Below are 24,844 nucleotides of genomic sequence, written 5' to 3' on the forward strand. Positions count from 1 at the left end.
ATTTTATTTTCAGCTTTTATTAAGTAATACAAAAATGCATAAACAATTTGCAGAACAACAAAGAAAAAAACACTTAATGTATAGAAGATATGTACTGTAGAGGAAGAGGTAAAAGGAAAAGAAACAGGTATAAGAAAAACAAATGAGATTATTATTATTTTAGTCCCTAGTATACGGTAAGTCAAGCTTCAAAACGCTAGATCCTACAATTCCCACAATGTAACTCAAATGTTAGTTTAAGTCTTCCAAACTTTATGCCCTCTCTCTGTATTACAGATTTTCTGTCAGACATTTGAATTCTCAAGTCCAACCTGACCCTGATGACATGATCAGGGACATTTCCTTAGATTTGGCAGAGCTCCTTCAGAGGTGAACACAGAACAGAGTATAGAACTGTTTTTTCAGGCTGAGTTGTTCCCTTTGATGATCAAACTGGTCCTTAATGTGTAAAACTGGGGAAGTGGGCAGGACTTGCTACACTGCATGGAGGGTATTATAGGTGGGGCGTTGGCACAGTCAACATCAAACTTTTGCTTTGGGGCTTTGTAACTGGTTAATCGACCCATCCATCCTTCACAGAACAGAAAATACAAGGATCTCTGTCACATGTAAATGTATTCACACCATGTGTTGTAATTAGCAGCATCAGGAGCATCTCTGCTACACTGCAAGTCAAAATGTATTTTAGTCATTGTTACTTCTCTCGGATGTTTGACCCTCACTGTGCTGAATGATGCATGAGCAGAGTTTGACAGAGGCGGATTGTTTTCATGTTTTCACCTTCATCTGCTAGAGGTGAAGATTTTGTCTGAGCTCACTTTAAATCTGAGTTCAAGGTGTGTACCTGCCAGCACCATTTGTCACATCACAATCAGTCTGGAAGCAAATCCTTGGCCCTGTTCTTCAAACGTGGTTTGGCTAACTCAAGCTAACATGCTGTTGTCAGGCTAAATAACAATGTTATTTCTCATCCAGCTAGTTTGGTTCTTTGAATGCAGTTTGATGATTTATTTTTTAATTATTGGATGAAGTTAACTGGAGTAACAGTGCACTCTAATTTTGAAATAAAGGCAAAATGACTGAAGAGGTGAAACCATGATCAGCATTCATATGACTGGCTGAGTGCTGATATTCCCAGCATGCACTGGGGCAACAGATTCATGGACACAAGTCTCCTTTCAGGAGTGTTCCTGCATTGTTACAGATGTCCTTTGTTTCACATTGTGCTCCACAATGTTTCCACACATTCGTCATTAACCTTTAGCTATTACCACTGAATGTGGTCACACTCTCAATAACGCTGGTGCATGATTGTGACGTTCTCCCTGAAGTGATATAAGTCTGCTATGACAATAAAACCTCATGTAGATCTCTTAATAGACAGCTTTAATCTCATGAATACTTTCTAGCGACGTTCTAGCATTTTAATGTCAAATAAAATGCTGTATGTTCTGGCTCCATTTTCAATCGAGTCTATGTTTATTTGTTCCCAGCATCTCAAGATCTGGACTTTTTCAGAGAACAAACCTTTGTTTTATATTTTACAATGTTTAAGTATAGAAAATTAAATTGTGACATCAACAGATCCTATGGTTCCTCAATAACCTGCATATTCTTACCTAAAATCATAATTATATCAACATTCATTATATCTCCAAGAAAGTGAGCCATTTGTACATGAAAATTTGTTCATATATGGGATTCACCCTGCAAACCCCAACAAACTGGCATAAACTGCACATTTAAAAGTTTGGGCTTGTTGCTCTGACAACGGTACCAGATGAATTTTAAACCAGCTTTGAAGAACCAAAAAAATCCAGACTCATGTCAAATTATCAACATTATAATCTGGAACTTGGTTACATCGATGTATAAAGAACGAGGCACTGGTCCAGTGCAATTTACACAAGTGTGATGTGGAAACCAGGTCACATACAGAGGGAGAGGGCCTTTATCCAGTTGTTAAACTTTTGAAAAATAATAAATACTTACATTTTCATAGAGTATGGATTTTGAACGAGAGGGCAGAGAGGTGCACATATCATTTTAAGAATCTTTAACCATGCAATTGAACTTTCTTTTTAATGGAAAAACCACATTAGACACCAATTATTATTATTCAAAGCAGACTATTGTTATATATCTGGTAGGGAAAACAATATATCGCCAAGTGGTGATCAGTGTAAGTTAATCAGCTGTGTTGGGGTGACAAGGCCAGTCACCTGGCTTCCGTTTAGGATTTGATGTTGGAGTGTGAGCGCGTGCCATTGTAGAAAAATGCACAGTTCAGCATTTTCAGACAGAGAGAGGCACCAGGTGAAAGCTGTCGGCTGAGATGAAGCTGTTAGTCTGTGTGCGGAGGCACCCGGCACTCGCACACTTTATAAAGGTCATAATAGTACTAATAGTGTTGTTATTATCGCCTGTTGTGACAGAGGCGGGTTTAGGATCGGGGCACGCACTGATTGGCCACGGTGATCCCCCCCTCGTGTCACGATGGTTCCGTTTCGTGCGTATGCGCAGGCGCAGCGACCCCTCTCTTCTGATATTTTATTTACTCCCGAAACCCAAGATGGCTCCTGTGAATGTCTCGGTCCCATAGCAGATTGAGGATGCAAGTAGCTGCCGAAAAAACAACTTTTCCCCGACCGTCGCATCCCCTGGAGTTCAATTCGTATGGTGCGGAGGAGGCCTTGACATCCGTCTAGGCACCGAGCAGCCGTCGGAGCTTCGCGAAACCTTCTTCAATCCACCAATTTGGAGTAGTTTCGCGAAGTAGCTCTTCTCCTCGCTGTCGCTGTCTGTCCGGAGCGAGGTTCAGGCAGGCAGCTCATCCAAATGGCCGAACCGAGAAAAGTGCAATTTGTCACCCTCTCGGCCTTCGCAGCTGGAGCAGCCGCGGAGTCTAGGAAACGCCGGCTGGAGGATGAGGCCGACTTCAGCTTCGTTAGAGCCGGGGAGGTCGAGGCAGCGACCGGGGCAGGAGGTGCTGCCAGCAACGGTCGTCTCGGTAAAACCGGCGACAGGGACAAGGCAGCAGCCGAGAAGAGGGCGACGGTGCGGCTCAACCTGCCTCTGTCCGAGCCCGACGACCGCTCCTCCGCCGAGTTTAATTACGGCGAACTCATTCAAAACCTCCAGGTAGGATCTCCCAGTTTAACTAACATTACCAGGCCGGCGGAGCTGGAGCTGGAGTTAATTTTAATGCTCTTGTAAGTGTTTGTGTGGACTTGTCATTGCTAAGTAAAGGAGGGGGGGGGGAGTGCACCTTGTCCTTCGTGGACTAGCGTGGTTGAAACTGACCATTAGTGCGACTCAACACAAAAGACAGCGGCAGTTTTTTGCCACTCATCCAGCCCGTCGACTCTGTGCTTTCCAACTTCAGCTGCGCTCTCACAGATTGTAACCTTTTAACGAGGAACCTCCTCTTTTTCTTTTTCTTTTTTTTTTTTTTTTTTTTGCACATGTCGAGATCAAGCTTATCTAGTGCTGCTACCTGTGTCCTGTTCACTCAGACTTGCCCAGCAACAGCTCAGTCACACAGCCATTTCAGCACTTGGGAATGCCACATGCAGTTTGGCCCTCTGGCTGCGGGTGATAGATAGATGAGAGAGCATTGCTGATGGAAGTACCAGGATGTAGCATGAGAGCAAGGCAAATGTCAGAGCCGAGGGATCAAAGAGAGGCTCGCCTCATTTTGATCATGGGCAGTTAGGACTATAATGTTGTTTTTATTAAGTGGAAAATTTGAAAAAAGTTTGCAAACCACAGAATAATTAAATATTTCTTATTTGAATGCAAAAGACCGTCATGCCTGCACCATGTTTGGAATATTTTCTGGTTTTTGGATTCAGTTATTTTAAGTTTCATGGCAATATTGTGATGATGTGTTCATATTTTATGACTGGGCTTTTCTTTTCTTGGCAATTTGAGCACAGGGTCAGCGACAAGATACCACATGGAAGCTGGTAGTGTTTCAGTGTGGGGTGCACTGAAACTGTCTAACCCTGTATCTGTTGATTCCTCTTCATGATCTTTAATAGTCAATTTTCAATATTTGTTCCAGGCAAAGAATAAACCTCCAAGTCTGACTTCAGCCCCCAATCCCAACAACCCCTTCGATGATGAGGAGAGAGAGCGGCTCCAGGTTGAGGCCCTGGCAAAAAAGTTTGAAAATAAATATGTGAGTTATTTTTATTTTATTGCTGCATTTTGAAGGTGTACTCATCTGACCATGTTAAAATTATCACCTGACTGATACTGGATATACCAATATAAATATGTTAGAATGTAAAAAGTCTTATAATCTTATATTGGCTGATAAACGCAAAACATAAACAATGCGGGACATTTAACAGTTGAAAAATGAACTTGTTAGTGTTCTCTCGGAGGGAAATCATGTAATGCTGACAGTTTCTAAATCACCTCACATATCTTTGGCATTTCAGTCGTCCAGTGTCTGCATTAAGCGAAGCTATCAGCTGACATATTAGTTAAAATTACTATCAGTGTTTGTCTGAGTAACGTCTTATAGTCATTGGTTAGTAGGTTTTTTTTTTTTTTTGTGAATTTGAACTATCCGGTTTTTCCATTAATGTAAACCATAAACATAACAATACATTTGGCTAATATTGACCCATATATAGAAAACAGTTGTTTGTTTGTATTCTTAAGAGGACCAAATCACTCGCATACAACAGTCACCTGGAGAAAGCGATAACACTTTTCTCAAGCCGTTTTAAGTTTAATGTAAAGGAAACAGGAAAGGAATTTTCATGTGACTCAAAAACACAATATTTGGGTTTGATTTTTTTTTTTTTTTTTTTTTTTTTTTTTTTTTTTAAAGGGTAATACAGGGAAGAAGAAGAAGAAAGACAGAATGCAAGATTTGATTGATATAGGGTTTGGGTATGATGAGACAGACCCCTTTATTGACAACTCAGAAGCTGTGAGTATCCTTCACTTTATTAATAATGAGGTGATTTTTCACTTATGTGTCTGTTTTTTTCCAGTTTGTCGCTTTAGTTTAGTCAGATGTCTCTCTTTGGTCTTTATAATAACCTTCTTTTTTTTGTTCTCTTTTCCACTTTTATTATTTACTGATTTATTTGCTTACATTCCTGAACTGCTGTTCTCTCGTCTCATTGTGTTGAGGTAGACATTACTTGTCTGTGATTAAATATTTATTTCCTGGCTTGATGTTTCAATACAGTACATTCAAAGGCATTTCTAAAGATAGACACGTGTCCCTTATTACAACCAACCTGAGACTACAGTCTAAAATCGTCCTCATGACTCATGAATACGTACGTGCTCCTTGTGTCCGCACGGGGATATGTCATTGTTTTTGTTTGACAGTGTTTGCCACTCAGTATTCAGAGCATATCACTCTCTGTCTGACTGTAATAGCTAGAATTATGCTCTTTGTATGGATTCTCTGCCATTATACGATATTTGTTGTTTTGTTTTGATAGCTGTCCTCTCTGCACTCGCATATCGGCAGCGCCTGTTTGACCCTTTTTTCTGTTTTGATAAGCTCCATGATGGAAAAATGTTTTCATCTGTGGCCTGAGGGACTGTGATTTTTTTTTTTTTTTTTTTTTTTAGTGATTTATTTATTTTGGCGCACAAGTCGTCCATTTTCACTGACCAACAGAAGAGCACAGGCTACTTTGTGAAATGTTAACAAAAACATTATCAGTTACTCAAAATGTTTTGAAATATGGAGATGATGTTGGCTTTTTGCTTTGTAAGAGGATTTATTGTTTTTAAGTTTCCAGTGATCTTATACCACAGTCTGTCTTCTGTTGTTGTTTTTCTCAGTATGATGAGCTGGTGCCTGCCTCTCTGACCACAAAGCTGGGGGGATTTTACATCAACACGGGCACACTGCAGTTCAGAGCAGCTTCTGACTCCGAGGGAGAGGAGGGCAAGGTGAGTCTACCTTGTTTTTATTCATAAGGTTTTTAATTTTGTTTAGTTTACTTGACAGGGTCCATAAAATCACACACTGCTACAAAAAATAAGGATGACGTGTAGTCTAACACTTTGTCTAACTATACACATTTAGCCTACCCTCACTGATATAATTAGGTTGGACAAAGTAATCGAAACGCCGTTCAGTGAAATGCAATGCTATTTCAGCGGCACCACAAACTGCAGCCTCCAAACTAACCATAAAGTTAAATCAACACCTCTAAAACGGTCTCAACACAAACTTAACATTTTAATCTTCATGAAGGAGGATTTATTGAAGGATGGTTTTATTAGACTGCATCAGATTTAGCTTGGTGTACCTAATAAACTGGCAACAGAGTGTGGATCATGACCATTAAACTCATCATTCACTCTAAGCCAAACAGCCAAGTTATTTTTCATTTATGTTTAAAAGTCCTATTTATATTTAGCCACGTTAGCAAGGTGGCTCTAGGGGTGGTATTGTCAGTTAGGCCACCACTTTGGTCCAGACTGAAATATCTCAACAACTGATGAATGGATTGACATAAACTTTCATACAGACATTCACGGTCCCCAGAGGATGAATCATATCGACTGTGGTGATCCCCTGACTTTTCCTGCCTTAGCTAATTAACAATTGTTTGCATGCTAACATGCTAAACTTAAATTAGTGAGCATGATAAATACTAAACCTGCTTAAATAACAATGCCAACATGCTTGACGGGTTAGCATTGTCATTGAGAGCATGTTATAATACTGACTGTAGCATTTAGCTCAAAACACTGCAGTGTCCAAGTATAACCTCATAGCTAGAATATCTGGACTCTTAGTCTTGTGTTTTCAATGCTCTACCTGTCTCCTGATCTCCTTGTGCCAAGTTCAGTGAAGCAAAACGACACCATGGACATTGTGGACAATTGCTGGTCCAGGAAATTGTAATGTATCATAGAAGTTATGAATTTTATGGTTTTATTTCTAATAATCTTCTTCTTCTTGGAGAAGTGTGGGGTTCAGGGCCAAACCACACGTTGGATCACATCAGTCCTGACGAGACATATGAATGTCCCCAACAAGAGCTTGATTTTCATAGGTTTTAGTGAGATATGATGCAGACATTATCTTTCACCACATCAAGAGTGATCCCTGAAGGGACTGACACGCACACACACACACACACACACACACACTCCACAGACAGAATTGATCCTTTGCCATTGTGCACTCTCGTCATCTGCTGATTTGACTTAAAAACTGTATGTGGTCTTGTTTCAGAAGCCGAATGACGAGAGGGGGCAGGTGATTAAGAAGAGGAAAAAGAAAGAAGTGAACAATGTGGAAGAGAAGAACCCGAAGAAGAACAGAGTACCTAAACAAGGGTGAGAATCATGGCAGTATAGTATTGTTTTCTTTTGTCAGTTGATGAAGTTATACTAACGTATGCAAGAGATTTTTGGGTTAATCTTAATTAAAAAGTGTAATGAATGGCTCATGAGTAGCTGAGGATGCTGTAACTCCCGCCATGTCACTCAGTAAGTTCTTGTCATAAGGGCCATCACTTTCCACGCACCTGTAAAATAGACCTTTAAGAAAAATCTCCCATGTAATCAAATGATTCATTACCATTAATCCAAGCTACTGAAAAAAAATGTCACTTCAAAATGTCAAAAACACAGACACTGTTATGTAAATGGCTTTAAAAGTTGACCTTTTGGACACCCATGGATTTGTGGGCCATTGTGAATATGTGATGACGCATCTGTCCACTCTACCTGCTAATAATCCACCCCCCCGTGAGACATTATACTCCTCTGCTTTTGTGCACACCCTCTCATACATCTATCATGAGGCGGGGATGCTGACTGTGACTTGCTCTTTGCTGCTGTGACAAGCCAGAGCCACCTTCTAGAAAACGCTCCATTATCCACGCTCAGATAGGCCGAATACTCCAACATGCCACCATTCTGAAAACAACTTCCAAAAATAGCTCCAGCTATTGCTATTGTGCCATTATGAAACGGATGATGTTATATATGGTTGTGTGTGTGTGTCGGATCTTTCAGAGCAGACTGCAGGTTAATCCTTCAGAATCCCCATAGTTCCTCGCTCCCCTAATGTTTCTGAGTCGTCTTTGTCAGCATGTGTCGATGCCTCAGTTTGCCAGTGAAAATGTCACTTACTGTATTTGTGGCATGTGTTTAATTTAATCTTCATCTTGCACCTTCACCTCCATCTGCTCCTTTTCTGTCTTTCTTCAATGTAAATGAATTGTCTTAGTTCCCGTAGCAGGATTTTGAAGACCAGCTGGTGGATTTGTTAAAAAATTACAAAAAGAAGTAGAGTAGCCTGGTTTCAAACCTCAGAATAGCTGCCTACATCTCAGATTTGCCCATTTATAGCTTTTTCCAGCAGCTGGAGAAACAGTTGACTAATTAGAGTTTAAAGCGTGGGATCAAGAACGTGGACATTATCTTCCTACATAGCTTGCCGGCTACATTAATGCAAAATTGCAATAGAAAAGTGGCAACAAGCCACTGAGATCAACGCAGCTGTGTAAGTTGTTGTGAACCTGAAAATTAAAACACGTTGAACTTCTCTTCCTCCAGTACACCATGCGTTATTCACCAAAGGGTCATCACCCTGAAGAAGGCAAGATAGCCGAAACCGTTGAGTGAATAAAGCATGGTGTAGTGGAGATAAGCTGTGTGACCTGTTTAATTTTGACTGACTTGGACAGAAGCTCACAGTGAGCTGTGTGACAAGTTAGAAATGGTTATTTACCGAAATAACGACTTGGTCGACATGTGATTTTGATAAAGGTGAGAAACATTAATAATCAAAACAAATGCTGCTGCAGCTTCTGTTCTGAGCTTCTGTGTGTGTCTAATTGTTCTCTGTTGGACCAGAACATAGTGGCTGAGATGTTGAGGACACAACTGCACACAGATGATCAGAAATGATATCAGATACTGTTAGACCCATGTCCACAGGGAGAGTGATAACTGTGCTTTACATGTTCCATGCAAAGGTCATATCCTGAATATGAACAAAACCTGGATAAGAACAATAAAAACTGAGCTCGGCCTGCATGAATGAAGTGAATCAAAATGCCAAAACACAAATGTAACAATTTGCTAAAAACAAGGCATTGCTGTGATTTACTCCCATCAGAGTGACGGCGCTCAACCTCCATCGGCCAGAGAAGAAGAAGAGGAAGAAGCTGATGAAGGACTCGCTGTACCTGGCAGCCATGCTCCGCCGCTTCACCCGGGAGAAGGAGGAAATGAGGAAAAGAAACCCCAACGTGTCTCAACCCGGCCAGGCAGTAGGTGTGGCTAATAAGCCCAACTCTGCCAACTCTACAAACCACCTGTTAGCCTCTAACTCCGCCCACCCGCCGGGCAACGCAGCCAGCAACGACGTCTCACTGGCAGACCTCACCTCGGACGCCGCTGTGATGTCACTGCTGGGCTCAGCCAACGAGAAGGAGCTGCAGGATCTCCTAGGTGACCTGGACTTCAGCTTGTTGGACACTGACCAGCAGCACGCCATGGCGACGGCCAGAGAGAACGGCATCCTGGGAGTCGGTGTTCCGACTCATAAAGCAGCAGGAGGAGGGACCCAAGGGCGAGGCCTTGGGTCTTCCAGCGGACTGTTTTCTCCACCCCCGCTGCCTGATGGACTGCCTGCTCCTCTTATTAAACGCATCGAGGACCTGCGGGCGGTGAGTCAACTGTAGCCTGCCTGTGGGTGGCTGCAATTACCAGTGAAGCCTCTTTACTGAAGTTAAACACAAATGTCAATCAGCTGAGGAAGGGGCACAGAATGTTTATTGTTATTGTTCAATCCAACGAGAATATTGTCCTCTAAAGTATTGGCTCCAAACTGAACCCTGAGGGTTTTTATGTAACTATAACAGCAGGGTTGGCATCACTACTTTTGAAGAAGTTCTTATTTTCTTGTTGCTCTTCTATCTCGGAGCCACAGAGTCAATCTGGTGCAGAGAAATCTTTTTCTAGATGTTGGTAAAAATGAAAAAAGGCAGCGAGGCAATTGAAAAGGATGATGCAAGTGAAGGATACAGAGGTGAAGAGGAGAAGAGTGAGGAGGAGGGAGGAATAAATAAAGAAATGGTGGAATTTTTTTGCTGCTTCCAAAGATAACGTGGGGGAAGCTTGGGAGAATCAACAGTAATGAGTTTTTTTCTTTAAAGTCAGTATCACTCTGCTTGACCCATTGTTTGGTTTATTTGGGCTGATGTTGTCTTTTAGATCTGGTCTGATTCATCTTCATATTGACCCTGATTTGTCATAAGTAATGATGTGAAAAGAGGCATTTCGTAGCCTCATATCACAGGGAGACAGCTACTCTCTGGCCACTACCTTCAACTCACTTTTTATTGAGGAACAGATAGTGGAGAAAAAAAGCACAACACATGTTGCTGCGATTCCTTTACACTTTCAGATTAATCAGGGAAAATCAAATATTAACTATCACAAAATCCTGTGGCTTCACACCAAAGATTCCTCTAAATGGGGTGCGGCTCTCCTGTTCAGCTGGTTTCAGTCCGGTTGTTTTAGTCTGTCGTTGAGTCCTGGTTTGACACAAGCCCAAATGAAATGCACTGAATGGACAAATGCAGTTTTTTTAACCGAGCCAGACAGGTTAGGTGTCAAAGCACCCTTTGAGGTGCAAAGTTAAAATTAGAGCAAGGTGAGTAAGGTCAGTATCAGGCAGGTAGAGAAGAAGTATTTGTGTCTGTCAGTGAAGTCCTCAGAGGCTCAGCATCAGATATATCTATATGTATTTGTACTGTATGGAACAGTGCCGTTTGCTGACTCAACCTTTTCTCCCACAGGCCTCGCGGCAGTTTGATCAGGAGGGCAGGAAGAAATTTTTCACCCTGGACATGAATAACATTCTCCTGGAGTGAGTAGGACAGCTTTTAAATCACCGTCAGCCAAATCCCAGCTCACTCTCCTCCTCCTTCTTTTCAGTCTTTCTCACTTATTTTCAGCAGATTTCCCTCGTCACCTCTCCTGCCATCTTTTAAGTGTTTTCTCTCTGTTTCTCATTGTCTGTGTTAATGACATGCTTCTCATTTCCATTCTTGTTTCTCCAACTTTATGCTCATCCCCCTCATTCCTCTGCCACTGCCAAGTATTTTTCTGTTCTCTTTTATTCTCTCTCTCTGTCCCACCATCTTTATCTTCCTCACTACTTCCCTCCCCTTTATTTGTCAGTCCCTTACTGTATCCCACAATGTTGACTTTCTCTTTCTCCCTTTCTCTTTCTCCCTCCTCTTCCTCCTCTCAGTATTGAGTTGCAGGTCCAGGAGCAGCCTCCTGAGGCGCGTTCAGACATCTACTCGCACATGGAGGCATTTGTGCCATGCAACAAAGAGGCCCTCCTCAAACGCCTGAAGAAGCTCAGCCTCAACATCCAGGTGAGTGAGGCTTATCTGAGGAGGAAGTGAGAAATCCCCTCGCATTACATTGATCCAGAATATGAATTGAATAAAATCTTTCCTGCTGCAGTCTTTTTTATTGCTCTGTGGTCACTAACAGTCAGATTCAGGAAGGCATGTGCACAAACCTAACCTGCAAGTTCTCTGCTGAAAGCACTCTGTAACCATGTGAAGTTGTGGTAACAACAATAACTGAACTTCAGGGTTAAGGATACTACCAATGACTGGTTCATATGATGGGTCTGAGGAAAAAGTGTTGTTGGGTACGACCACATTTGAAGTTGGGGTGAAAAGCCTGCGGTCATAGATGGGTGAGACGAGATATGCGCTAATGGAGATAACGGCGCTCATTTTTGGCCAGTCTCCTCGAAGGCATTCATCATGTTACACTTGTTTGTGCAGACAAAAAGTAACAGAGGTAGTTGGGTGAAAAATAATAAAGGAGGGTGAGATAGAAGTTCAAATCCTGCAAACCTTTGCACACCTGGCCAATCGCTGCATGAAGTGGTTGTGCACTTGGCTGCTGAGAGGCTTGACTTTCATAATTTGTCTCTGTATTATTACAATTGCAGTCAGAAGTGAAACTTTGCAGGGAAAAAAACAAGTCCACATTCAGTGTAGGGCAGAAGTGCAAAAATTATCCAAGATTACCAAGTTTAAACTTTGAATCTTCATGTTTTAGCTGCAAGCATTCACACATCTCTGTTGTCTCTACATCTTTACAGTGATCTGACTTGATTTCTTGTTTTTTTTCCTCTCTTCCAAGCACTTCCTGATTTTGGGTGTTTTTATTTTTAATTGCATCATACCAGTAATTTTTATGACCCCCTGTGGCTCATTTGGCAACAAATTCACTCATCAGTGACCACGAAATATTGGCTATTTGGAGATTTTACATAACAAGCACATTGGGGAAGCAGCAAAATATCCAAGTGTTTGATTCAAACTCTGTTTTCTGATTTGCACTTGAGCTGCTTTGTTAAGCTCCTGCTGTCTAACCCCAAATGTTATCCTGTAGTTTCTTCACATTATTTTTTTGCCTTTTCATAAAGCTTTTAATCCCCAGCCATCCTTACTGCCTCAGTTGTTAATACACAAGGATCTCTGTGTAGGCAGACGAGTGCAACAAGGACTGCCACTGAAAACAGGCTTCCAAATGTCTTTTGTCATGGACCATTAAAGTAGCATTGTTGACAAAATACATCAACATACTCCCCCACTTTCTATGCCTTTGACTCTTCCACTCACTACCCTTCTCTTTTCCTTTTTCTTTTTGTTTATTTTGTTGTTTTCCTTTTCTCTCTCTCTCTCTCTCTCTCTCTCTCTCTCTCTCTCTCTCTCTCTCTCTCTCTCTCTCTCTCTCTCTCTCTCTCTCTCTCTCTCTCTCTCTCTCTCTCTCTCTCTCTCTCTCTCTCTCTCTCTCTCTCTCTCTCTCTCTCTCTCTCTCTCTCTCTCTCAGGACGACCGACTAAGGACGCCACTGTTGAAGCTGAAGCTTGCTGTGTGCAGTGTGATGCCAGAGCAGATAGCAAGATATAACATGGACTGCATGGCCAAGGTTGCAAAGTAAGTAACTCCTTTTTTGTGTCAGAAAACAGCTGAGTAAGAAGCTAAAGTGAAATTACACTAAAACGTTATCTATCTTTTTTTTACCATTTGAAAAAACCCATCAAAAAAATTACAGTTGGAGTCATGTTTACTTCTTTGTCTACCGAAGACCGCATTGCAATTACTTCTTTAATTTGAATTTTAGCAGATGTGTTTTTATTTTTCGACATCAGTATTTCCCCTGATAGTAATTATTGTTAACTTTATCCAGTAAAGTTTATTGAAGCTGTTGGTTTGTGAAAGTATGCATGTATGTTAATGTATTTCTGGCTGCACGTGTGACCTGCAGGCAGCAGTCAGAGGAGGGCGATAAGAACGGCTCAGAGGAAGAGGATGAGGAGAAACCTGGGAAAAGGGTGATGGGCCCGCGAAAGAAGTTTGTCTGGGATGACAAGCTCAGGTAATGATCCAGGACTGTCTTGCTGGAATAGCTGGTCTAGCTGCAGTGTGTTTGAGGTGCTCTAGGTTTGACGCTGTACCCTGAGGTGTTTTTTCAAATGCTGTCCCTTTGGTCTTTCCTGTTGCTCTCCACTGTTGATGTCTAATCTAGTAAACAGAGTTTACACATGCCTTAAAGATTCCTCACAATTGCTAGGATGGAGAAAAATAAGGCCTCAAAATTTTTGAAAATGAAAGATGGGAAAAATGGAATTGAATCATTAATATACCTCAGCTGGTAGGTTCATAGGTTTGAAGTTTTCAGCAGCACTTCTTCACTCTATCATGCAGAAAATTGGCTTTGTGGTTTTGACCAATTTATTTATTGTACAATTTTTAGTGTCTGAATTTCACCAAACAGGATCTTCAATGTTACTGAGGGAAGCTCTAAATTTTATGTGTGCATGAAAGTGGAAATGATGAATAAAGAATTTGTGTCCTATTGAAATGACAAAAACCTTTAGACTCGCTCCTGCTTTTCAATCATCATTCCACATTTCTAGCAAAGGTTTCTTTTTTACACAGTCGTTTTCAGCCCTGACACCTGAAAAATGACAATCTTGTCTGTCTGCAGCCTAATTTAGATTTTAATATCTAATGATTTGTGATGAATTGAACATTTGTGTTTGTGCAGGAACCTGCTGTGCAGCTTGGTGCGAGTGAAGCTGAGCTGCTACGACATGGAGAAGCAGTGCTCTCTGTCTGTGGAGGACTACCTCAAGGCCTTCTTAGAGAATGAGGTCAAACCACTATGGCCCAAGGGCTGGATGCAGGCCAGGTTTGTGTGTGTGTGTGTGTGTGTGTGTGTGTGTGTGTGTTTGTTTGTGTGTGTGTTTGTGTGTGTGCGCGCGTGCGCGCGTGCATGCGGCTACACTTTTGAGAGGAGGCATCAGTTTAGTCTGTTGCATGCACATTCTTAATAGCTCTACTGATCTCACTAGTTTTTTATCAGTGAATAGGTTTCATTTTCCAAGTTTGTTAAACCTTGTATTCAGCAGCAGTAGATTACAAAGACACGTAATCATCAAGTGTTATGTTCATGCCTAAGACAGTGTGCAAATCATACAGAGCAACAGGAGGAAGCAAAAGATTGTTGCAATAGTACAATGATCACATCCACTGCTCAATACATGTACCCATGCAAAGTAGTGCAGAGCCACAGAACATAGATGAGCAGTACTGTTATCTATCACATCTTACACAAATGCAGAGGAATTAGAGTTATCAGTAGATAAAGTAAAATGTTAACAAACAATAGCATTGATCTTAGTAAGATGTTAATAGACATAGTTTAAAAGCTGGTAAAATGGAAATATCACACGTAAGCCGTGCAACACAAAGTCATAAAACACGATTGTCTTCTGGTCAGTCTAACACCCCCAACTTCTCTGCAGGCTGGAGACATGTAGCTGGTTGTTATCATGAGTGGTTGTAATTTGTAAAGTAGAAACTAGGATTCCTACTCTCCACTTGGAAAAATAAAATGACCCAGAGTTTGAAGTTTCTGTACTATGCTTTTTTTTCTGTGGGACTAGTTTCTCTGCTGCAGGTAAACACACACACAGTCAGTTTGGTCTTTTTCACGTGTCTCTCATGTTTTTCCCTACTTTATATCTCAAATCAGGAGTCATGCGTTAGCTGTAATTGAAAAATTGAGCCTTCGCAATTACTTGAGAAATTAAACTTGACATTTATCCAGCTATTCTGGTGCTCTGATGTTAACACTGTGTGTCTCTTATCGCTGTGTGTATCTTCTGCTCAGGATTCTGTTCAAAGAGAGTCTGGCCGTTCACAGTCACCTCACTGGAAATCTGTAAGTACTTACTTTTATCTAAAACCGCTTGTGTGTCCTCAGTAATACTAACTACTCAGGGATTTCTCTGAGACTGAGCTTGAATGTAAATAGAAAAAGCTCAATAATATTTTCTGGTATTTTTCTGGTAGAGTCAAAAGGAGAATGGTGCCTGGGCCCAAGGCCAAAGCCAAGGTGAGTGAAACTCAGACTAAGATATTGTATGTGATCTAAAAAATGTCCCACAGTGTAGTGATCATGAAAGTGATGAGATATATCGCTTCCTCTCAACACGTCTTGGCTGCCAGTATCATATACAGAATTTCTATTGAGCAATCATTTCATATTATATGACTAACAAAACTGAAATGGAGCTACGGTATTTTATAACTCAAAGCTCCCATTTTATTGTTCTCTATCATGTAAAAGCCAAGTCAGTATCCAAATAAGAGTCTTAATAAATAGCTGTGGCACGCACAAACAAATAAAGTCCAGGTAAAAAAAAAAATTACCTGTAACCTACTTCAACAGCTCACATGATAAACTTAGTATTAAGCATATTTCCACCTATTTCCTCAGTAGAACAGCAGAGTGATGTTACACTCTCCGTTCTGCTGCTCCCCATTTCTCTTTCTTAACAGAAATAATGTTTTCATTTTCAGATTAATTCCAGTTGTTTCTTCTTTCCCGTACCTGATGTTATGCAACAACATTCAACACTTGATGTTTGTTTTAAACATATAAACCTACCTGTATAGTGAAGGCTCTTAATCTGAAAATTCCAGAGGAAGTGTTGCGTTAAATTTATGATAAGTTCGGGGTAGAAGTTAAAGAGGTAAAGAGGAGTGTCTGACCTGACTCTTGTTGTACTGATGATATGAGTGCTGTTCAAAATTATAATATGTAGCATGATACTGAGTTGCATTAACTGATCGACAGGAGAAATTAGAAATAAAAGCCCCACTGTCTCTGCCACGGGGCTACATTTGAGAATAAACTGATACTTTGTGTTGCTGACACTCAACAAGAGTTTTCTGTTCTTTAGGAGGGTCCGTGGATCCACAAACCACCTCTCACCATGATCTCCACACCATCTCTGCCCACCTCCACATCTGCTGTGACCGCCAACCGCCAGCCCCCCTCCTCCTCGCCATCGGAGCCCATCTGTCTGTCGGATTCTCTGGATGAAGATCTGACTGCACCCTCTCTGGACTCCATCTCCCACGCTCTGGCCCTCCTCAGCAATGCGTCCAAGGGTCTTGGGCCCTCAGACAGCCCCTTGTCGCCCCCGCCCCTGCAAATCCCCACTTCCTCTCCTCCTCCCGTCGCCCCTCACTATCCCTCAGCGTCTCAGCTCTCTGCCTCTGTCACTTCCACAACGCAGCATCATTCCCTGTCTAAGGTGGAGACTGTTCCGCTGACAGCTGCTGGGAACTTGCCAACAACGATAACAACGCTACCAACCTCCTCTTCTACCTCCTCTTCCTCGTCTCCGGCTGTCTCCTCCATGGCTCGTGTGCAGGCAGCAGGCTTGTCGTTGGCCTCCAGAACTGCAAATGGCCCCTATGGCTCGATCAAAGGATCTGGTACTGTGGTCCAAACCCAGAATCAGAGACACATTACCATGGCATCATCCAATCATAGGCCAAGCCCGGTAATGGTCGGGAGTAGCAAGATGCATCCACACCCCTCCCCATCGCCTCCAAAGCAACGACCACCTCCCACGGCTTCCCCTCTGCTGCCCCCCCACCAGAAGGGCTTTGTTGGCCCAGCGGGGATACTGGGAACTATGGGAGCCCCTCAAGGACTAGCCAAGAGCAGTGCCAAAGCCAGCGGCATCAGCAGCAATGGCAGCGCTGTGAGCATCACACCTTCTTCCTCGCCTTCCCCCCAGTCCCGCTCCAACTCTACCTCCCACCCCGGTCTGCAGTCCTTCTGCCCTCCCTCCCCGGTGGCGTCCTCGCCATCCCCCACCTCCCACACCTCACACTCCTCACAAGGTAAATCCCACACACACCACCACCACCAGGCCAACTTCATCACGCCCATGCAGGCCACCCTCACCAAGTCCTCCCACAGCAGCAATTCCTCTCCCATCATCAAGCTCACCCCTCGGCCTCCTGCACCCACTCCGCCTCCCTCCTCCTCTCCCTCTCCTTCCTCCTCACCTTCACACCCGCTCTCCCTTCAGATGATCCCCAGCCAACAGCAACAACACCAGTACTCCCCCAAAACCCCCAAAACCTTCAGGCCCCCCTTCAGTGTATCGGGCGGTGGGCAGGTGAAGCAGACGCAGGGCAGTTGCATCTTCACTGGAGGCCACAAACCTCAGTCCACCACAAGCAACAGTAGCATCAACAACTCCAACAACAAGGGAGTGGTATCAGCTGTCTGCAGTCACCCAGACAAATCTCCCTCGTCTTCTTCACCTTCAGTCTCAGCCAATCACGGGCAGAGGCAGAGGGTGGTGGGTGGGTCCAACCAGGGCTCAAAGGCAGGAAACGGTTGGGCGCCTTCAGGAACTCTGGCCACGTCCTCCACAACGTCACACCTCTCACAGGTAAGTGTTGTGGACAAGAGTACGAGAATGAACAAATGAATTAATAAAATACACAAACTCTGACTGCATGCTGTTTCTGCAGGTATCAACAGCAGGCTCTCCCCTCCTGGGCAGCCCCTCTGCTCTGCCCCTGGGTTTCGGGATGTTGGGAGGCCTGGTGCCCGTCTCACTACCCTTCCAGTTCCCCCACTTGCTCAATTTCAGCCCTCCTGGAGCCCCAGGGGCCGCTGGCATGGGCTCAGCCCCCAGCTCCAACTCAGGATACCCCCTAGCACAGAGCGACCTAATTGGTGAGCAGGCACACAAACTGTTAAAGCGCGGTTTGTCACTTAACACTGATTAAACAGAGAAGAGGGTTACTTTTTGAAGGCCCCAAGGGAAAAAATCAGGGGGAAGCACCAGTGATAGGACCTTTAGCAAAACACATGCAATAACGATAATATTTTTTTTCTTGGTTTATCAGTTTTTGAAAAATAGGGTTGGTGAGTTTCTGTATCAGTGTAGGTTTTAACAAACATTTCTCAAACACGAGCAAATATTGCATTTGCTGGGGACTATTTTCAGTAGAGGATTAATACACATGGCTGCACTAGTGAGTAGTATTTATGGCAACAGGATGGTGTATATGGTATTGACTGAAAATAGCTACATAAATATATGTGTGTGACTAATATACGTATATATCTTATTTCGTTTGACCTATTAGTTTTTTTTTTTTTTTTAAAACATTTTCTCCTTGGTATTTAGGTCAACGTTTCTAAAAGATTTTGTAAAGCTAGGGGCTGAATGACTAATTGTATTTGCCAGTGAATATTAATTTACATCATTTAATTCTAAACAAGCTGTAAAAAGTTAACTAAAAATGGAGAAGCAGTCAGTGAACACAATGTTAAGATGTAGTCAGCTGTATCAGAGCATGTTAACCAGCTCAGTTTACCTATAAAGGGTCATTTCCTCAAATCATTCAGCCCTTCGTGAAGATTCACTCCTGGGAGACAATATACAGTATATGAGGCAGGATGGTTTTAACAGATGAGAAGTGATGAATGGGAAACATTAACAGGTTCTCATTATTTAAATTTCAGCCTCTGTCTGGATATCAACCGTGTGTGTGTGTGTGTGTGTGTGTGTGTGTGTGTGTGTGTGTGTGTGTGTGTGTGTGTGTGTGTGTGTGTGTGTGTGTGTGTTGTGTGTGTGTGTGTGTGTGTGTGTGTGTGTGTGTGTGTGTGTGTGTGTGTGTGTGTGTGTGTGTGCTGCAGTATCTCCACTGTGCCTGCTGTGCTCCACATCTCACGCTGTGACCCTCTCGCCTTTTTTTTTTTTTTTTTATATAAACCACCGCCTCCCCCCTTTGTTCTCTCCATCTTTTGTGTCAGTCTCTGTCATCTCAACCTTTTATACTTGTATGCCTCACTGCCACTTCACCTTCATCCTCCCCTCTCTCTCGTTGCCAGTCTTCCATTTTAACATGTTCCTCCCTCCTCTTTGTGTCTTCTTTTCCATACTCCCCCTCATTGTTGTTGTTGCCTCCTTCTCTCACCTGTCCATCCTCTCCTCCATCTCTCCTCAGATCTGTATAAGAGTCTCCAGTCAGGGTCGCAGGCTGCCCTACCTCCTCACTTGCAGCTTGCTTTCTCAGGTAATCTGCATTCCTCCTCCTCCTCCACTTCATCCTCCCTCCCTCTCCCTCTCTCTCTCCATCTGTCTGAGTCAAGTCGACCTGTCGTCCTCTGCTTGTTTGTTGTGTATCTTTCTGCTTGCTTCAGTATATTTGGTGTTTGGCATGCCTCTGTAGCTGTTAGCACAGCTAGCCGCATGTTGTAAAGCTGCTGATGTTATTCAGAGATATATTGTCTTTGCAGTAGTTTGCGGAAAACACAATGAGGATTCTGTTTTATCCTGTGTTGTACAGATACTTCTTTGATTTGAGAGCAGTAGTCTGATTAACACATGAAACTGCAGTGTGTGTTTTGACTGTCTTACTTATGAAAACTGAAAAAAAACAAAAACATTTGCTCTGGTGACAGTATCTGATGTCTTGGGGATGTGGTTTGAAATTCTGTAAATCAAAAAGTCTGATCCTCTATATTGAACAAATTTACTTATGTTGTAGAACCTGTGCAGCTGCTTTGCATCTGTCACGTATTTAGCTTCACCTGTAGCTGAATTTGGTTGTATTTCTAGCTGTAAACAGAGACTTGAAGTCTCACCTGGATCATTCACAGCCCCCAGGTCGAAGAAACATCTGCATATCTCGACCAGGAAACTGAAACTCGAACACAGATCATCCTGTGTGAAATAGCTTCCAAGTTGCTGCCTTATCATCAGCAGCAGTAAAACCTGTAAAACATCTCCTGCAGCCTGTTGCACCAGTTCAACATGTGATGAACCTAAAGCTGAATATTATAATGAAGTTAGTTTCACACTGAAGCTGTGTCTTCTTTCAGCGACACCTCTCACTTTAATAAATGCATCTCAAACAATAGACCATTGTCTGCAACAAACCTTAATATTCCCATCTTCTGTTTATATAAGACCAAAATTAGTTCTTAGACCAAACCCTGACCAAACATTAATCCCTTATCTAATACCTGCGCCAATAATGGCCAGGTTACCCCACAGACTTGTCGGCTATCTTAAGTTATAGTACAGTCTGTTGCCAGTTCCTTTGCACTTGTTCCGCTGTTGCGCTGTAGGTTTTTTAATCTCATGAAATGTGCCTTCGACATGGTAATTACTGTTTGCAAAGACAAAGACTGCACCTAAAAAGCAGTCTGTGTTGTAGCTGTATCTTCTGTCATAAATCCCTTAAATCTGGTTATTGAAGAGCTGTGACAGATGTGCTCTGAGCAGGAAGCTTGACAGCTGAAAGATAAACTCAGTGCACTCTGGTGGACAGTCTGAGTAACAGTCATTGTTTCTAATTACCTCAACTAAACCTTTGACATTTCTGTGCTGCAATTTTTTCTTCAGCCGACTTCAACACTGGTACAATATGTGATGTGATGACAATGGTGATTTGTCAACAGTCAGACATTGTGCTCACTCTGAAGTATCTGTTCTAAAATATTTACTTGTATTAAACAGTGTTGAAGCATTACTTTATGGAAACCCTGCACTTGCAGGATATTTGCATCACTGTAATGAAAAGAATGAAATAATCAACAGGCATTTAATGAACTATATTAGCCAAAAATCTAAAACCAGACATTCTCATTCAGTTATTTGATCTTAACTGTTTTAATTTACTATATCATGAAATGATATATAAAATTACATGTACTGTAAGAGACTGTGTTGCGTATAACAACTAACAATCATCTTAATCATTAATTCATTTTAGATTATTTTGACTTGATTTTGGCTGCATAGAAAATAGGTCACAACAAACCAAGAGTCTAAAACCGAAAGTACAAATTTTTAATGTCAATTTCAATTTAGGAAAAAGGAAATCCCACCATTTGACAAGCAGCAAAGAGCATTTAAAAAAAAAAAAAAAAGATTTTGCTGGATAAATTACTTTAATGATTAATTGATTATTACATTTTTGTCTATTAATGTTTTGGAGCAATATGAGGTGGTGTAGTGTGTGAACTCGACAAGTATAACTTCAGGTGCAGTCGGTGCTTCAGGTTGTTGGATCTCTGACACGAGAGACCGTTTCTTATCCGCCTGATGTCGGAGTTGTTAACAATCTGCCTCCTCTCCACTCAGATGCGAACCAAAGCCAGGGTGGAGACATGAAGAGGAAATCCCACTGACCAATAACAGCGCAAGAGAGACGGACAGCAGTGGGGTGACATCACAGCCTCCTGGACACATCCACCAATAGGATTCTTCACTTTGATTGATGTTGGTGTGGTATGAGAGGGCGGGGCTCCACTGCCTCTTTTAAAACGGACCTAAAGGAGAATCAGTTTATCCTCGCTACAAATGGCAATGATAAATTAATTTAACTGTATTTTCTAATGAACCGGGTATGAGAACAAGACGGAGTGAATGATGAGAACACTTATTTTTGTTCAGCTTATTTTTATTTTTGTCAACATGTTTACATATGACCGACCTTGATCACTGTGGAATGAGTGTGAGCGAGGTGGTGGCGGCGGTACAGATGAGAGTAGTAGTACGCTACGTAATATAATTTGTATTTAAGCTTATGTGGAATAACAGGACTCTTGTTCTTGCAGTACAAAAAGAAAAAAAAACAGACTGAGTAATGAATTTTTATTTTTCTGTCTTTTGTCTCAGATGTGGGAATCGTGTCCGTAGAAATTTTATTGTTGGTCACCTCTGCTCCCACAAATGACTGTTAAGTAGTAGCTTAAATTAATATTAATAAATTATTTGTAATTTACACAGGGACAACAACATGTTATGGTGAGTGTGTGTGTGAGTGAATGAGTGTATGTGTGAGAGAGAGAGAGAGAGAGAGAGAGAGAGAGAGAGAGAGAGAGTGCTGAGGTTGATTTGAATGTGTGTATGTACATAAAAAACACAATATACTGTTAATTTCTTTCCAGATTATTCTGTATGAATGAGTAAGGACGTGTATCCCCTTTTAACAATAATGAGCGAGTGTAAGTTTGATGCCCCTCTCTTGCTCAGTGTGTTTTTGGTGCTGTTTAATCACACTGGACCTTTTCTGGAAAAAAGACTTGAATTGAAAAAGTTTCGGGCTCCTCTTCTGGAGAGAGGAGCTGCCTGTGAGAGAGGGGGGAAACGTCAAGAAGTAGCCTACTTGAATTGTTTTTTGTTTTTTTTTGTTCTTTTGTGAGTTAAGATTTTTTATTTACTTTCTCTGCTTATTGACTCAAACCAACTTAATATAACACAACGCCTTAGTTTGTATTGAAAAAGTATGAAAAAGATCTATGCAGGACTGTAAAACGCTCAATGCAAAAGTGCAAGTTGTCGCTTGGCTTTCAACCTCTACTCAACTGGTCAGTGCATTTCTGGAGTTGTGAATGTTTGTAGATGTTATTATGTCACTTGAGACTCCTTCATTTCTGGTGTGTGTTCAGACCGAACGTGAAGGGGATTTGAGAAGCGGAGAGTTTGCAAACAAGTTCGTTGCAAAGATGTGATTAGGTACAAGGCACAAATTGGCACGAAGATGGTGTCTGTCAGGTGAAAATGTTTCCGCTTAAGCAAATAAGTTTTGCTCATGCCACATTCACAAGGCAGTGCCGCTTTCACGCAATGTTAACAGAATGGGAAGAACAGAAAAAAGAAACAAAAAGTTGGAAGTGTTCACGCATTATTCCAAGATTCCCATGTCAATGACTTGCAAGCTAACAACTCGCTGTATCATTACAGAAGTGGTTGTGTGGGAGTTAAAATGACTGCACTGAGAATGTAGCCACATATCCATTTAATGTGGCTTAATTACACTGAGCAGTCTTTGGATGATGTTAGGCAACCACATCTGTTCGGTTTCAGGTTTTTCCATAGTAGTAAGTGCCAAGTCGGATATGTTGGAGCTTTCAGAAAAATATAAGTTATAAGTTATTATGACTTGGAGGTTGACATTGTAATTACAAGTTTCTGACTTGTAAACAGCAATAACTCTGACACAACATTAACATGGCATTAGCCCCAATGCTAGCCTTGTATTCACACCAGATAAATTAGCTTGTTTTGTTTTCTCTCAGTTGTTACCAAGTAAAAAACTAATACAGACAGGGTACAGCGACTATAAAATTAGCTGAATTGATTGTATTAGTGTTAGTATTGGATTGTATTTGTAGCCATTCGCCAATAGTTTGTTGATATGTCTGTAATGTTTGTTTTCACCAAGTGGGAAAGTTCATCAGTATCAGAAATTCATATTGCCAAGTGAGAAAAACTGTTCAGCCTTCATAGTTTGAGACGTCAGCAAATGTGTGACGTTGACGATGCCACTAACTTTATAGGAGCTACACACTTTTTGTTTGTATCTGGTTATTACTTGGTAATGAACTGCTACAAAAACGCAACAAAAGTAGCAAATGTAACGTTGAGGGCAGTTTAAGGCTAAAGAGAAGAAAAGAGACACTGGAGAGAAATAACAAGAACTGGTGTTTCTGGTGAGCCTGCACGCAAAAAAATTCCCTTCGCTGTCAGTCTGAACCCCGTGATAGAGATACCTTCCCTCTGCTGAATACCTCCGTTAACAAAATCGTTCTTCCTGAGTCTCGCTGTCCTCCCCCCGACTACTTCCCCGCCCTCCTCCATGTGTGTCTGACTGACCGGCAGCACCAAGAACGACGCCAAAGATTGCTCCTGTAGTCCTTTTTTTAGATGGGGTGTTGCTGGTCAGTGTGTGTGATTGATCTGACATCTTCCCTAAAACTGTAAACCCATGAGTGTCATTGTGAAGTCATGTGACTGGAGCAGTGGGTGACATCTTATAAATTGTGCTTTCTTTGGGGGTGGGGGGAGGATAAAAATGACATTTCGTGGTTAACTGGTTACTATAATTTGGTCTTTTGTAGATTATTTTTGTGTGTCAATTATGAAATTAAACAAAACAGGTGGTTTTCATGATGACTCTTCTTGACTTGTTTCTTCCTCCATCTTTGAGTGCTGTGTCTGATATTTTACAAAGCACTGGTGTTTTAACTGTACTTTGATGGCAAGCTTACACACCCTTGCTCACACTTATTTCCTTTTCTCCAGGACGTAAGGGACCCCAGTGCAGTGCAGGTGCATGTGAACGTAAGTGTTAAAATCCTTAAGGTTTTACAGTTTCTTGCTTGTTTAACTAACTCAACAAACTAAAATAAATGTAAGGAGGTTAAGTGTATTAAACAAGATAGAAAGTTATATACTGCTACTAAAAAAAAGTCATAGTATGCAAAGGCATAAAAACTTAATAGTAAAGTAAGTCATAAAAATGTCAAGGTATAAAAATATCAAAAAACATAATTGTGTGGTATGTCATAAAAATGTTTTAAAAGACGTCATAGTGTAGTATGCCATAATACTGAGAAAAGTAAAATAAATAATAAGTAAAATAAAACAAGACCAAACACCAGTATT

General features: G+C 41.7%; 1 protein-coding gene across 5 annotated transcripts; it reads left to right on the forward strand.

The window, feature by feature from the left end:
- The first annotated feature begins 33 nt into the window (after positions 1 to 33).
- Positions 34 to 24,346, forward strand: ubn2a (ubinuclein 2a). 5 transcript variants are annotated; one of them, XM_056372128.1, is made up of 17 exons: positions 34 to 3,141; positions 4,067 to 4,183; positions 4,847 to 4,948; positions 5,824 to 5,934; positions 7,235 to 7,335; positions 9,128 to 9,680; positions 10,815 to 10,885; positions 11,273 to 11,402; positions 12,883 to 12,989; positions 13,321 to 13,431; positions 14,104 to 14,247; positions 15,232 to 15,282; positions 15,414 to 15,456; positions 16,307 to 17,821; positions 17,904 to 18,111; positions 19,392 to 19,460; positions 21,536 to 24,346. In XM_056372128.1, exons 1-17 carry the CDS (start codon positions 2,839 to 2,841, stop codon positions 21,580 to 21,582), a joined length of 3,783 nt encoding a protein of 1,260 aa, XP_056228103.1. In that variant the 5' UTR covers positions 34 to 2,838; the 3' UTR covers positions 21,583 to 24,346. The 5 variants fall into 5 exon arrangements, with proteins under 5 accessions (XP_056228103.1, XP_056228106.1, XP_056228102.1 ...); XM_056372127.1 differs by having other exon boundaries at positions 35 to 3,141; positions 7,232 to 7,335; XM_056372131.1 differs by lacking the exon at positions 4,847 to 4,948.
- Positions 24,347 to 24,844: the final 498 nt, after the last annotated feature.

The sequence above is a fragment of the Seriola aureovittata genome, chromosome 3 (genome assembly GCF_021018895.1).
Source record: "Seriola aureovittata isolate HTS-2021-v1 ecotype China chromosome 3, ASM2101889v1, whole genome shotgun sequence".
NCBI classification, from domain to species: domain Eukaryota; kingdom Metazoa; phylum Chordata; class Actinopteri; order Carangiformes; family Carangidae; genus Seriola; species Seriola aureovittata.